The sequence below is a fragment of the Opisthorchis viverrini genome (genome assembly GCF_000715545.1).
Source record: "Opisthorchis viverrini unplaced genomic scaffold opera_v5_344, whole genome shotgun sequence".
Lineage (NCBI taxonomy): Eukaryota > Metazoa > Platyhelminthes > Trematoda > Opisthorchiida > Opisthorchiidae > Opisthorchis > Opisthorchis viverrini.
This window is the reverse complement of record NW_008752005.1, coordinates 260,119-276,445: the sequence shown is the minus strand read 5'-3', so window position 1 is coordinate 276,445 and position 16,327 is coordinate 260,119. Positions and strand designations below refer to the sequence as shown.

Below are 16,327 nucleotides of genomic sequence, written 5' to 3'. Positions count from 1 at the left end.
TTTTTGTCACCATCGCTGCTGTTGTGCTCAGCGCGTTGATATCCTCGGCGAACTAATATCCGTTCCACTCAAAGAATGTTCATCCATAGGAAAGTGCTTTTCTGTTGGCTTGTGACCAACATTACACCTATATCTAACAAGAAGGTCAACAGATCGAGCTTGCGCTCCGCCACCTTCGTCGAGAGAGTGTTATTGAAACAAGTGAAAACCATCCACTCGAACTGAATCTACTACCGATTTGGATATTGTTGATAAACGTTGCTGTCTACTGGATTTATCGCGTGATACCAGCATTGGGTGCAAACTGAAAGCCCGTCGGTTTAGCTTTCAACGATTATGTAAATGCCTTTAGTAGCGTTTGCAGAACATCCTAGTCTAAGGACATATTACTGGAGGCACAGGTTGCACTTGTGGACAGCGGATTGTCTTATCCACCAGCAACTAACGTGGGAGTTCCTCAGAGGGTACTTTATTCCGTTCTTTCGTCCTTTCGCACCACCAGTAGACAGACATCGCCAGTTTCCACATTCGATAAAGACAGGCTGATGATAGTGCAACTGACTAGCCAATAACAAATCCAAGACACTTTTGGTTACGAACTGTACTGAGTGAACTAGTCTTTCGAAAAAAGTGTAGGGATGCACACCGCAATCTGGTTCACTTACCCGTACAACATTGGGGATAGCTTCCAGCAAGTCAACTAGCTTGGTAAACCCGTAGTCAGCTACACGACATTGTCGGCTGAAGTGATGGTGATAGGAAGGAATGAATTTATTGAACGGCAGTCGACAACGTGGTGATTGACAGAGCAAATCGGCGACTTCAATGGCGAACAACTCTGTACGTTCCCGTTCCTCAGTGGTTTGAACACGCTTCGGCAGCGAAATAACACAGTCGGATTCAATGTGTGACACTTCTACCGCGTTGTCAGAGACTTCCATTAACATGTCCGTTAGGAAGCAGACACCGTAGTCAGTAATACGGAAGTCCTTAAAAGAAACATAACATGAGTGATCAACCCGGAAAAATGAGGATATTTAGAGTGAACATCGAATTGTATGCGGAAGGAGTCTCCTCTAGTGCTCTAATAAGTATCTTGTGTTATGCTTCGCAAAGCAACCGAAAACTGCATAAGGATACTGCAACATTCCTTCGTTTGGCACCAGATAGTCTATGCATCCCTTTAGTATATGTAGCGGTTTTTCCTTAGGATGGATCATTGATCAAGAAGGGACATTTTTTCAGCTTGTTGAGACGTTCTTCCAGACTGCCTTTGTGATTGGTCTCTCCGTGGGGAAGCACTTTTAGTCTTTTCAGACTTCGATTATTCAGCCGTCTCCTCTGGTATATCCGTGAACCTGATTTTGCACTGCGTCTGCCGAGGGAGACCACTTACTAGAACAGCTCTTTTGTCCAGCTAGAGGGAAACAACTGTGCATGATAAAAATACAATCACTGAGGAGTTAGGACTGTCTAAAAATCGTTCTTTATTTTCGAGCCAATCACTCCAGTACTTTAAAGCTGTTTGCACTTATGGTTGATGACAACGTCATTTGTGAAGCCGCTACAATCGGCGAAGATAGTTCCAAACCATGTCACCCAAGTATAACGCAACCACAGAGGAAGTGCTTCATTTAACAAAATGCAGCCAAGAACCTTACGAAAAAGGACCATGTGCAGATTCATAAAGGCACTTTAAGGTACAAAGTTGAACGTGTTTTCAGAGCAAGATCATTCCAGTGCAATGTCCTTCTTGTGATGTTCAGTACTCCAATATACATTTATGGCGATGATGAAGATACCTACGACTAAAACAAATAATCGTTCAGCTGTAGCACCCTTACAGTGCCTAGCTGCTATGCCACCCGAAGGAAGTACGAGGGCTGGAATACTGCCAGGTTGCCCAAGCCTGGATAGGGGAAGTCGAGAGGCAGAAGTCGGGTTCGAACCACGGACATTCCAGTCAGTAAATTCGCGCTCTGACCACTTATCTATCTCGCTCCTTATGACTGTAATACTGAAGATAAGACTGATGATGATGACGGCAGCGATGATTATGATGATAATGACGGTAAAGATGATAATGAAAAAGATACGATCAATGAGTGTTGTTGGAGCACACACATCATCACAAAATACTCCTTCAGCTGTGGCATGGCTGCTGCGCAAGAAACAGCGATGGTTGATTTACCGCCAATTAAGCAAAACCTGATGGAAACAGTCGAAGAACTAGAATGGGGTACGTAGCATGCGCATATTTCACGATATCTTCCTGCTAATTTATAGAAGTGCACAGAGCAAATCCAGTGGGTCAGATAGTTTAGAGACGAGAACTAGATATCAAGGTATCACACAGTTAGGCTGAAGAAGGGTCACCGAAAATAAATGACGCATAAAATCTAGTGAAGAAAAAGGTAGCTGCATGTGTTAACTAACCTTACGGTAAATTCTTCTATACAAGGAAGTATAGTCAGTCAGTTTGCAGGATTTGGTTGACTGCGACTTGAGGACTTTGATCAGCTCGTTGGTAAATCGGCGCACTTGAACCCGATGAGATAGAGTGAGCAGACGCATATGTCCGGAGCCCATCACATGAACTACGTTTGGCAAGGCATCAATAAGCTCGTGAAGTTTGGAATATCCGTAGTCGGCCACGCGACACTGTTTACCAAAATGATGATGATAGCTGGGTATAAATTTGCCCAGTAAAATCTGACAACCTGGCTGATGCTTCAAAAGATCAACCACTTCCCGACTAAACTGATGCAAATGGTCTAGCAGTGCTCCAGACGTGTTGGTTGTGTTGGGCACTCCAGGCGTGGAGGAACCGGGAGTTGAAGTTCCAGGCGAGAGAATTTCACCAAACTGTCGTTTTTTCTGAGATATATCCATAAGAGAATTTGTGGTTGCTGGTTGCTGACTGATGGAACCGCTCGAAGAAGACACTTCTAAAATAAGACAAAGAATTCAAGTGAAGGGATGAGCGACTGTTGTTAGTGAGGTTGAATGTGAAAACTAATCGCACCATTATTAGTATAAAATAGGAACGATCATAGGATTACTCATAGAGTTAGTAATCAGCATTGACAACAATATTTAGGTCACGTGTTTAAGAATCGTCAGTTAAACTAATGAATCATATGGAGAAACATGCTTCAAGAGCTTCAACTCATCCAGCCACAATTCGTCACTTAAATCATCCAAACACACGTTTAGGATGGTATCTACTGTGCTACCCGAACACAATAAAAGGACGTCTGTGGATCTGGTTCATCTCGTAAAACGGCTAAAAGAAGTCTATTTTTGACATTCCCGATTCCACGAAGGCGAAATATTCTCAGAATTTGTGAACCTCGGAAGTCTGAACAAGTGAGAAGTTAAGGTGAACACGTTTGCCAAGAATATCCGGAGTTGGGGCTTAGTTTTACAGAAAATCGCAATTAAGACATACATGTTCAGGAAGAACTGGTCAATGCTCACCATCTGTAACCGATGGAAAGGTGGCCTTTCTCCAGTCACTCCACTTTACCAAACCATTTTCACCGATCCTGAAACTTGAGCTACAGAAATACAGTCAGGAAGGATCGATCATTCAAATGCACCTCGGGTTTGTTAAGGCTGCTCTCCCACACGCTAGTCAAGTGCAGTCTGCCATAAGGGTGAAATTAGTGTACCTCACAACGCGTCCTTTATAGATCGGGTCTAACGCCTATTGAGCCACTGAGGGCACAGGAACCACAAAACACATCAAATATATACTGTAAGGGGAAGATCCTCCATCAGGCTGTCGATTTCAACGCAGTCGTGACGTTCCCCGGGTCATCGAATGTGGCCGAAAGTGCGAGGAGACTGCTCAGGCAGCGAGTTCAACCAATTTTCCAAGCTTGGCACCTTACTTCGGTGCACACTGAATTTAGTTTATAACAAATGTACCAGGTAGCTCAAATTGCCTCGAATTCAAGGTGACATTATGATTTATTCAAAGATTTCGTTTGATGATAAATACCAAGAGGACTACTGCATGTTAGAGCTGAACACGATTGGCAGATTTCTTTGTTTGTTCTCATCAGAACATGCCTTTATCTTCATTCCACCTAACGTTGTTTTTAAGAAAAAGAGTAAGTTAGTGGTTAGGTTTCATAGTTAACAATCCAAAAGGTGTCCAGGGAGTACTAACCCATCAACCATTAATCACAAAAGGATTTGAGTAGTCATCGTTTCTAAGAGATTTGGTAAACCGCTGGTGGATTTATTGCTGGGCTAAGTAGTCAGTATCTCAACGGTGAAAGTTTTCCAACTGTGACGGGTGTAGCTTCTTTGAGATTACTCCACAAGGCTAGGAACGTCTAAAGTCTCGAAAAACCAATGAGGAACAGTGACCCCCTGAAACTTGTCAATAAGAGTGAGTCGTTCCAACACATGGTCAGTTAGAACCTGTGGCAGGCACCACTAACCGTATTTTCTCTGTTCATTTGGGTTTGGCGACTGTTAACTGTGAAAGTATATACGGTGATTCTGATTGCTACAGCTTATGAAAGCTGATAATGTAGAAAAGAGGAGGTCGGAAAGCAATCTAAATACATCAGAATAGCGAGTTGATTTAAAACAAAGGAGTTGATGCCACAGGATCATTGGTTGCCGGGCACTATTGCGTTGATTAATATCTCCAAAAATTGATACGACAAGTTTCCATTATCTAAGCTTCGTGCACCGAAACATGTTATTGTAGGCCATTCACTGCAGAACAGTCGATCACATAGAGCTCATGACTGAGCTAATGTAATTAATACAGATGAATCAACTCTTCAATTGAACAGATAATTGATTTTTCCACAAACCATTTGTCCATTGTCAATCAAATGTCCCCAAGATACACTTGAAGTGCTTCGAAGACAACAGGGGCTAAAAACAAGCGATGCCCTGTTGCCTTCAACTCACAGTGGCTGGGCCTCACAGTTGTAAGGTAACACTAAGGACATTGCTGCGCCTAGGCCCTGCTTGTCACCGGCACTCTCGTGCTACCTGGACCCTAGTAGGTGCTTAAGCTTCCACCCTAATCACTATCCACACCAACGCGAGTATGTCTGTTTGTAATCATATTTTCGGAACCATAAGACAAATATTAACAGCCGCTATGTGTAGAGCCTATTCTGTTCCACAATACAGGATAACCTACCCGAACTTAGCTATTGCAGTTCAAGCTGACCAACATTAAGGACTCGATTTTTGCTGCCCTGTCATCTATCGTTTCACCCGTAGCTGCGAAGACATTTGCGTCCGGGGGAGAAGCTGACGTTTCTCTGAAGCTCGACACATCCAAAAGCACTACTAGACAACAGTCGTGAAGCTTTTATTCTGTTACCCGAAATTCCTTGACCAGATGAGAAGCTTTTGGCTCCAACATCGTTTAAAATGAGTTTAACCGTCCATACTCAGTACTACTACTTAAGGGTGAATGTTAAATGGGTAGTAAGTTCATTCACTTGTTCAATCTTACATTCAAGAACAGATAGCAATGCAACTGCTGTCCCAGGTGCGGGCGATCACTGTCTATGTAGATCATTTCGTCAAAAACGGTGCAATCATTCTACAATCAACCCAGAGAGTAAGTTCCGGTGCAGACAGATATCAAACGATAGACTAGATGTAGATTGTCTTTTCTGGTGAAAGAATGGCTTGATGTTATATTTAATCGACTGAAACAAATTCAATGCTTCGTGACAGAATCGCTTCTTTTCGAAACTTTAGTCGCACTTCTCTGCAGTTGTGCTAATGTACATCCATTTCCAAAACGCGGTTCACATCAGAGGTGCATTTGATAGGATGAGATCAATTAAACTAAACACAGAAGTGGAGTAAGACTCTTTTAAGCAGAGATACGGGACAGCTAAAGAGCATTGTGCCAGAGGAACACCACCTCTTTTTCGGTCCGTGACCTAAAATTCTGCTACATGTCGTAGAGGTTTCCAAATAGTAAATTGGCCCTTTTACTCTCACTGTTTTGTGAGAGTAAATCTCGGTAGGGCGCTGGGCGGGTAAAACAGACTAAAGAGCAGTCCCGTTAATGCCGGTCGCCTCTATCACAGCATTTGCCCTTAGAGTAACCGTGTGCCGGGGTCGAGGTGGCTCAGTGGTTGGAGCGCGAATTTACTGACCGGAAGGTCCGTGGTTCGAACCCGACTTCTGTCTCTCGACTTCCTCTGTCTAGGCTTGGGCAACTTAGAAGTATTCCAGTCCTCGCGCTTCCTTCTTGTAGCAAGGCAGCTAGGCATCGAAAGTGTTACAGCTAAACTATACGATATGAAATTTGTACCACCTACAAAGTTTAAACATCCCTATCTAAATACTTGTTTTCAAAGTCCAAGTTGTTATGATTTTGCTTTTTGCTATTTTTTCGCCAAAAAGGAGGTTAGACCTCAACTGCGGCTATTTGTACATCAGTAAAAAGGTTTAGGTCTAAGATTATGGTGTGGATAGTTGAAATAGTCAAACACCGATGAATGCTTTCTGATCACCATACTGGCGAGTTGACCAACATGACTGGTGCTTGTTTCAAAAGAAGTAATGAACTTAACTAATATCCATAGAAAATCGCGATGGTAAATGGTAAGGGTGACAGTATTTCAAAAGACAATAAGGGCTCACCTGGTTCTAGAATGATCTTTCTTACGCCCGTAACATCGGTGTGTATGCGAACGGATGGGACACAGGTCAGGAGGTGTTCAAGTGGGACGCCAGCTGGATACTCTGCTAGTATCTCGTTACCAGTGCCCAAATTTGGATCTGGAAAACTTCCTGAATCTTGACTGTTAGATGAAACATTCGGTTGTTGGCCTCCTGTGCAAGAGACCAAGGTTCCCGTAGGGTCCGTTTCAATGTGTTCCTTACTACCCGAATGATTCGTTGTTTTCGCACAAACCTCTGACTGACTGTTGTCAGAGATCTGTGAGCTAACGGTAGGCAGATCACCGAATTCCGCTTTATAACAAGCTGGAAAACTGAGTAAAGGCAACGAACCATCGTGGTCTTGTAATATAGTGAGCACCTGTTGACGAAATAGGCCCAACGGAATCTGTACTGAAGGGAGCATAGAGCACTCCACTGCCTGCAAATATTCAGGACTGCCTTCAAGACAGTGACGTTGGCATACGACCGGTTCAGAAAGTGGGGTTGTCTGAACGGGAAAAGAAGGAAGTGAGGTGGAGTATAGGCGGACGTCCATTTGAGACGACCAAAAGATCGAGGGACTGTGGTAGCATCATGGGCAAAATGGCATACGCACAGACAGCTTTCTTAAGTGTGATGTGCAATCTACAAATCGTCTCTAGTGATGCTATGAAAGCATCTAGCTGAGAATCGACCTGTTTATTCTAAAAGGTCATTTTACGGTTACCTTTCGTAACGCATACAATTCCCTTCCTTGATTTAGACCTTGACTTACTCTAACCTAGTCCAGCCACAGAACGCACACGCAGGCCCTAGTTTAATAGGCCCTTGACCCGCATGTGTACCGCCAAACCGATAAAATACACCCTAATGAGGATTTATCAGATAACCGTAACTTTTTCAGAGTAGAGTTAGTAGTGCGAGCGGAATTAGAAATTTCCAATGAAGGTTTTAACCTGCCACAGGAACCCATGTATGCTGAAGAGCCAAGAAGCACTGTACAACTGCTTCATCTTTATTGAGGGTCCTCAAAATTGCGCATGTCACGCAACTGCAGAGAGTTTCGAATCGACTACCTCCAGGCTATTAGTTGGAATATTTAATCACTCGGCTACGAGCGGATGATAAGCAGTATGAATAAATCGCAGTTCACGGTGTGGGTAGTTGATTATGTTATTTGCCGGTTGCACTTTAGCATTGCTATACAAGAGAGAAATGCTTCTAGAGGAAGGGGAATTGTATAAGAACCAACGGAAAAGAACAGTCTTTTGTTGTTTCTCAATTTACTAACGGAAGCATGGATGATTAGGTGGACAAAATCATGTGCTTGCATTTGCTATATCTTGGATTCGATCCGCAAATCATCCTGGTAAATTGTACATGCGTTGCTTCGGTGAGGAATACGTTTTAAACTAATGCACGCATCTGCAACTACTCAGCAGACCCAAAGAGAGATTCCTACTAGAAATGGGTCACTCCTGGCCCTCGTACTCTCTTCGCAAGGATTACTTCATCGAAGGAAAACACATTGTTGCGGTGACTGTTCTACTGCCATATAAAAAGCAACCTTACAATTGATGAAACATTCACGATGATGGCGGGGAGTTCGGTCACCTGGGGGCATCTAGATGTTCAAATAAGTCATCGGATCTACCCAAGAATTAAAAGAAAAAGGCGGTAAATCTGTACTGATTAAAGTCAAACACAAATGTATGATAATAATGCGACCGGGATTTTATGGACGTTAACATAGCGGAATTTTCAAGAACTCAACGTTTCACTGGAATATTCACAACAAGAGCAGAAACAAGCACAATATGTCTCGCTAAATTAGTATGATAGAGTCTTGTATAATGGTGTTTCCGAAACTTTTTTGCGCCGCGATACTTTCTCATGGCAACTAAACCGCGACGCTTTTTGTCCATTCGTCACCCTGCGAGCCACGTGTGGAATTGTATGGGTGTCGCTTAGTTGGTGTGAATTCGGGAAAAGGACACGAGAGGGACAGACAGAAGTGACAGTCCCCATTTACAGTTACGGATGTCAAGTTAAAATCAAAATATGTGTGATAGATTGATTGGTGGCCTTAAGCACTCATACGGCTGGCTAAGGTGGGGGGAGGGCTTGGTTTAAAGCGCAGTTGTTGCACAATGTTGATCTTTCTGTGTAAAGGGGGAGGCAGACAACTTATGGACTGAGATAGCAAGAGCTGCAGTGGACTAGCGGAAATGCATTACCAATAAACTGAACTTAGGTCATACCACTGTGATGCCCTTTACCACTGTACCCATAAAGACTGCACTCCGTGAAAAGTTCAGGTTGGTAAGGTGAAACCAGATGTGGAAAGTCAAACAGTTTGACACAGTGGCGTGTGTTTCAGTGTGTAACCTCTGTAATCACCACGCAGAAAAGTGCATTCAGCATCTGCTGCGAAAGTCTTCTGAGAAACATCGGGTCTTCGGTTGCACAACAGTTCTTCAGATTGCAGCTAGTAACTCAAGGACCTCCAAGTACATATAAAAATAACTTTTTTGTGCAGAACCGTTGGCTATCTTTGATTGGTTTTTCTCCTGTACTGTCAGTAGTTTTAGATTAACCATATTTTATGTATCCAATTAACCTGGGATGAATTTATTTATGATTTTTTATTCATGTACTCCACATGGACAGACTGCTCTCAGGTTAACTTTCATCCATCCCAATGCCCCATCTCAGCTCACACAACTACGCTGACTGAACTAGCCAACGATTCATTACAGAAACCTGAACGACCTCTCTTGTCGTCCAATGTCATAGCACTTTTGAGAGTGGTTGCCACCTGAATATCACCTTGTTATGTGGCCTCATATCCCCGAAACCGACTTCATCTATACTCATTCCAGGAGTAATAGCATACCTGGAAGCGTTACTGTGTACCGATGTACCGAAGCACCGTCTCGCGTTCTATGATACACGTCGTTTAGGATTGTCATCTTACCCTCGGTATTCTGTGACGGAGGGTCCAGTTCATGACCTTTCGTGGGGACAAAGTCACTCATTGAGAGATGAAATAATGAAATTCTTAGAAAGCTTGAGGTAATTTCTCTGAAGGAAGCAAATCCTACTGAACAGTAAGGTGAAGTTGGTTTTGGATTTTTCTTGGTTTGGTCTGTCTTTGAAGGAGGTGGAGGCTACCGCACATCTGCTGTTACAAACGAAACAGTCAACTGACATAGGGTACCTTAAAAACTGCTCAGCTGACGACAAATGCAATAATTTGGAAATGTGGCACTGATCACTGGTTTTTAGAGCAAAATCATAGGAAATTCCTGTATTGTATGACAAGGTTGGGAGCAAGTAATAGAATAACCCATGAGCACACAACAAAAACGCTTGTGAAAAGCATGAAATGGCTAATCTGAAGACGAAACTAACAGCCCTACAAGATTTAAAAGTTAAACTAGTGGATCACAGCAAGGGGATGGGTTTTCCTGTTTTCACTGCAAGCGTGTGTACGGATTATAGGACTCACCTCAACACCATCGAACCGCATGCCTCGGAGACTGAGAGAAACAATCCGACCAGCCTGAGATCCAGGCTGGTCCTTAATTTCAATCACATCACGCATTTTGTACAGATCCGATGCACTAATGTTTCGGTGAAAGCGCTTGGAAAACAAGTCGATAAATTTGCTTACAGGAAGGGCGCTTCCAGACACCGAACGCAGCAGCGACACTACATCGGCCTTTAGTCCCTTCGTAACAAACGGCCCATTCGGGGCAATGATATTCATCTGGATTCGTTTGTAGCCTATCTTTTTTCGGTGGAAATGGGAAATGGCGAGACGTGCGTCCTCAATGCTACCGACTCGAATGATTGCACAATTGCTACCATCCGCTTGTGTCTGTAACACGACTGACTGTACACTTTTAACAAGAGTTTGAAGCTGCGTGAATAGCATTTTGCGCCATTCCTTTGGGCTAATATTATAATCCAGGTTGCTGACTAGTAAGTCAACGCCAGTTCCGTTTCGAGTGGTGGACATCTGCGTTGGGTTATCATCTGAAAGGCTTATGTGGTACGCGGGAAGACCCGATCTTCCTGTCCTGGTCATGAGATCCCCACACCGACTACGCAAATCGTTACCAATACATTCCTGTTGCAATGGATCAAGTGCAGATGAACAGTGCAGGTAGGGAGAATCCCACGGGCGCATCAGCTGTGCTGCATGCGGTGCAGTTTGTCCACGCTGACAAAACTCTTGAAAAGGCTGTTGCTGAAATTCCGATGTACCATTTACGTAAGAGCATTTAGTGTAATCTGTGGTGGAATAGCAGGCGTTTGGGTTGGAAATGGTTCCAGGGTGTTGTGAGAATGGATCGAAGTAGCTAGCCCCAGAAGACGTGGGCATACGTTGTATGGGCTGCGAGACAGAGGCTGGAAAATTCGAATTCACTGTGTTCAAGAGGGGCTGAACCGACATATTCACCATAGGTTGACCGGAATAAGGCAGTGCATCTAGTTGCGAGGAGAACTTTCGTTCCGCACATATTTCATAGCTTCCCAACTGTGATCGCTGCATCACAAGGTTGCTATCAGAACTGCTTTGCTTGAATGTTGTCACTGATGATCCTGGAATAAGAGGTTCCTGCGTATGTGAATGCTTTGTAGGGAGCTGTGCATTATCCATACAGAATTGCGAAACTTGGCCGGTATTTACGGAACGATTACGATCTTGCAAAATAGACATCTCCTCGAGTTCTCGCGCAAGTAGTGAGCAGACCTCCAAAGTGAGTGTGAATACACTACTCTCAGCTCATAGTACCGAGCTGAAAATTGAAATAGAGAAAGTTCACTTTCTTGAACATGACAAAATATCAGTCAAGCTATAGTCCCATTAAACTCGTAAATACGTCAACAGCTTTATACCTAGTTGTTTCCAACGACAAAACTATCAGTGCTAACACTGAGTCTTTAGTGCCACACAACCGAAAAGTTCATTTAATTGTATTCAACGCCTTAAAGCGAGAGGGCTAAAAGAGACTGAGTGAAGGAAAGACCTGGCACTAGCCTACGGCGGGTATTTCGATATGCCCACACCTCTCAGCGTTCAATCAGACAAGCTTGGAAGAAACTGACGGTAAGAACCCCACTGACATCGATTGGCCTCCGATTGGGCGGTTTCGAAAGCCAGAAAATAAGTAGGAAGGTGTACGCACCATGAACAGATGCGAAATTATAGTAAACGTTTCTGACAAGAAGAGGAGTGGAGTAAGATGGACTAACCAGGAATTTAGGACTTTTCCCAAACAACAAAACAGACTTGGGGTTGAGCGTAAAACGAAAGGAAATGCTTTTTACTTTGCATTAGAATGTCGCAAGCTAGACTTATCTAAGAGGCAGAGGCTGGAGAGAAAAAGCATGTTGAAGATGGATTCTATACTTTGGCTTTCTGCATCTAAAGCGGAATAGGATTTTGCCATTGAAATGTGGCAGTTTGGTTTGTTGGCAGCAAGATGTAAGAGGACATGGTGAGATACTCAGAAGAAGAGCTGAAGTTTGGTGGAGACTGGAATATGCAAACTAGCTAAGAACGAGGTTAAGTTTGGAATTCTGGCGATGGAGAGTATCAACGAAACCTACTTGGAAATTTTTGCGTTTCCTTTAAAAATGCAGCATTTTTCACCTTACCTATGTCCATTAAAGTAACACCTACTTGTTTTACAAAGCTTAGCCATCATATGAGGTACATCGCTTAGATTCATGCGACCCATAATAAACTACAGCAATCAAGTTTTCTGCACACAAAAGCCGTTGCTTCACAGATTGGTCTTAACTGGTCTAAACATTTACAGCTCTTCACTAAGTTTGGCATCACTGTGCCTAGTGATGCAAAGTCGTAACCGTGGTTCAAGGCAATAGCGGAAGATGCATTAGTTTGATCGTATTCTCCCTTCTCTGGGTGTAAATATATTCAGAAATCATAAGGTAAGCAAATGAAGGACCTAGGTTTCAACAAGTTTGAAGGATAAAGGCCTTTGCATTATGTTGTGTTGCATATGCCTTATTCCGTGAAATACGTCGGCATGCGTTTCTTCAAACATTTTGCCCGCCTCTACTATCACTCAGAAGAAAATTTAGGACCCTTACCGGTCACTCAAAGTTAGCAGTGAAGCCGACTGTGCGCAAGATAGCTCAGTGGTTAGCGTGTCAACTTGCTAACTCAAAGGTAATCGGTTCGAATCTAACCCAGACAGCTCGGCTACTCCTGTCTAGGCTCAAGCAAACTGGTAGTATATCATCCTCCGTGCTTCCTTCGGGTGCTGTGGCAGCTAGGCGCCGAAAGGTCTTTATAGCTGAACCATTATCATTATTATTATTATTATTATACTATTCTATCTTTATCAACCTCATCAACATCAGTGACACTGACTATGTGTACGATGAGCAGAGCACCCTAGATAACAGTTTTATGAACTACTCTCACATAATTGCATAAATATCAAGTTTTTAATTGATGAAACGGTCATGAGACTTAACGTGGATCCGCTATTCATCTTCAACACTGCTGCTTCTTGAACGATGCAGTTCAAAGGCTAGTTTCCATATTCACCTTCAGTCGTCAGCAGTAGAAGAGTATGTAACAACCCGTCTGTTGCGTAGCAGCCTGTTACTCCGTAAGCCTCTGTAGCTCAATACCACGTCGTTCACAGGTCACAAGTTCAGTGCTTTGAGCTGAATGCGATCTTTAAGACAAAGGCGTTTGGGCTACTTCAAGCACAATAGCACAAATATTTTCGCCTGTGCGACTAAATCAAATAGGTATAGCGGACTACCAAAATCGCTCGTTTCATTTTGTGTGGATGATTATGGGAATATAGAAGTGGGCGCTATTGTAACACAGGCTACTCAACAAGAAGCACATGTTCCATTGCTATAAAAAAAACCTCAGTAAGGACCTTCTATAGAGTGACCGTTCACTAACTTGTCATCATTCCACAGGTCTTAGGATTACTGACTTCAGTGTTTCAACAAATCCGCACTTAGCTTAAGGAGCAGATGGTTTTATCATCAGCTTATCTACCGTTTGTCCATGAGGTGTCTTACTGTCGAAATTTTTTGAAAATCCCTTCAGGCAAACTATAGGAATCATCCAACCACAGAAAGCGCATTGAGAAATCTCTTTGGAAAGATTCGCTTCCAAAATTAACGTAATATTCACTTTTTTATCATCAAAGCTGTGAAATCTGTTCAAAACCGTCCATAGATGATATAATCGTTACTACTTAGACAGCAACTATCGTTTGAGTTACGAATACAGGGTAAAAAACGTTCAACAAAGATCAAAACAAGACAATCAGCGGGGACTCGCCGTTTTTACATCCATGCTTTGAAGAGAAAAGGCACTTGTTCCACTTTCTCTTTCCTTCCCTACATCCGTATATATCCCAAATGAAATGCTCTAGCATATTTTGAATGACAGCTCAGTAACTTTTTTTCGACGAAACCCAGTGGGAATCTCCATATATTGATGAAAGTTTAAAGGTGGCATTGTGCGGAGTTGTGGTGTCGTGAGCAGTGCTGGTAAAGCTTTAGGCTCCAGATAGAAGTTGAAAACAGTTCTGTGCGTTATAACTTCAAATTAAGTCACGTTTTTGTCTTCTTTATCACATCCTGAGGTTCTTGTCTGTCTGCATCAATAGCGTTTCCGACATGTAAAAATACCGGGATGTTTTAGCGCGAAACGAAACAAAATGTTTCAGTGTTTTTCACTCACTTTAGCTACTGCTTTAAGCACTTTTTTGATACAATATTCTGTTGCTTAATCTACCAAGGCGCCTTTTTTCTACACGATAAGATTTGACAAGATCCTTTGGCAAAAATCAACTGACATCAGTTTGTAAGACAGGATGATTTTTCAAAGGGAGAAGAGAAAGTTGGTACTTTTAAAACAATGTCAAAACAAACTCAGTTCACATCTAAGGCAAGCCACTCAAAAGACGCACAGAGGCAGGCGGCCACATAAAATCCTTTGATCATTTCACTATCAATGAGTTTCTTGGCTCATGCTTTTTACACAAAATGAAACCATTTCTAGTCATTCTAGGCCACCGCCCTCTAAATCTACCAGCTGTGGACCATGCGTCAGCTGACGCTCGGTGGGGTGTCTAGTTGAGTTCCACTTGAAGATTAGATGCGGCTTCTTATTCTGGGCAAAACAGATTTCCACAAGAATTGAGTCACAAGTGCTTTGTTAAAAATGCGAAATCTGAAGGGATTACATTTGGAGCACTGTATATGCCTGCAGCACAAGAGACGCAAAAATATTATCATACACTGTTCTCTGTATAAACGCTCCATAGCAATGGACTGTAGAAAGTGTCTTCCGAAGTAAATGATTCTCCTTCGGCAGTTTTATTACTTACTTTGTGTGTTGCAAAAATTCTATGGCATAGAAAATGCCAATATTATTGAGTGTCGTAAAATTCCGATGGCGTCGCTGCCTCTTCCGAGTAATCTTGGTGCATTGATAACAAAAAGGATGAACATCATCATCATCATCGACAGCATGACATCAGTGTTCAACACCGATGCTCCACTGCCGTACAACCATGACTTATTTGAAAGCCTTATTGTGAAGAAAAGAATAAAGGTGGATGGGGGAGGGACTTAGTACTAGCTTAACACAATCATTCCGAGGTGCCTACACTCCCAGACACTCACTCAGGCAATCTGGACAGAAACTGACAACAAGAACGCCACTGACATCGGTTGGCAGCCATATCTTGTAGTGTCTCCAACCAGGCACAGTGAGGATCACGCGGTCCCCATCCTGGAAGGCGAGTAGCACCGACAGCACCCAAGCGTTTCGTGATCTCCTTCATACTCCTCTGCCAGGTCATGGGTTGGCCACCTCTCTGTTTACGCCACTCCGAATTAGGCATGGAAAACAGTACTCTCTTCGGCAAACGATGGTTCGGCATACGCAACACATGTCCCAACCAACGCAGCTTCTGGTGATGGACACATTCTTCAATGGAAGCATCCGTTACACACCTGAAAACGCGTTTTCTAACTGCCTCGTTACGGATTCGCCGACACCAGCCCACGCGAGCTGTAGTTCTGAGACAGCGAGTGCCGAACACCTGAAGATGTCTCAGGTTCGTTCTGAGACAGTGCCGAACACCTGAAGATGTCTCAGGTTCGCTGCTCGAATAGGCCAAGTCTCACAGCCATACAACAAAACAGTCCGTACGTACTCTTGATACACACGTCCCTTCAGATTCAGGGATAAACCATTCTGACGCCATAGGTGTCTCAAGTTAGCAAACGCGGCCCGAGCCTTGCAGATTCGTGCATTCACCTCATCTGTCACACTGCAATCAGAACTAATACAACTTCCAAGGTACGTAAAACGCTCCACAACTTCCAGTACCTCTCCCTGGATCGTAAGTGGCGTGTTCAGTGACTGCACGTCCACAAACATGACCTTACAGTTTGTGGGTGCAAATTGCATACCAAAGGACGGGATTACTTTGGTCAGTTCATCCAAGAATACTTGCGCCTTCTCCTCCTCTTCGAACATGAGAACGACGTCGTCTGCATATTCCAGATCGACAAGGTTTTCTTCACTGGCTATTTGAACACCAGGGTTTTGGAGACCCTCCAGCGCTCGTCTCAT

At 43.3% G+C, this 16,327-nt stretch overlaps 1 protein-coding gene across 1 annotated transcript in view; it reads right to left on the bottom strand.

Moving 5' to 3' along the window:
• Window positions 1–16,322, bottom strand: part of T265_10231 (hypothetical protein) — a gene marked incomplete at both ends in the record, with an annotated part of 29,562 nt that extends 13,240 nt beyond the window's left edge. The window contains 6 exons of the mRNA XM_009176545.1: window positions 666–989; window positions 2,437–2,948; window positions 6,646–7,174; window positions 10,178–11,450; window positions 15,370–15,702; window positions 15,906–16,322. Of these exons, the coding sequence (XP_009174809.1) occupies window positions 666–989; window positions 2,437–2,948; window positions 6,646–7,174; window positions 10,178–11,450; window positions 15,370–15,702; window positions 15,906–16,231 (3,297 nt within the window). The remainder of the gene's footprint in view (window positions 1–665; window positions 990–2,436; window positions 2,949–6,645; window positions 7,175–10,177; window positions 11,451–15,369; window positions 15,703–15,905) is intronic.
• Between the last annotated feature and the right edge of the window lie 5 nt (window positions 16,323–16,327).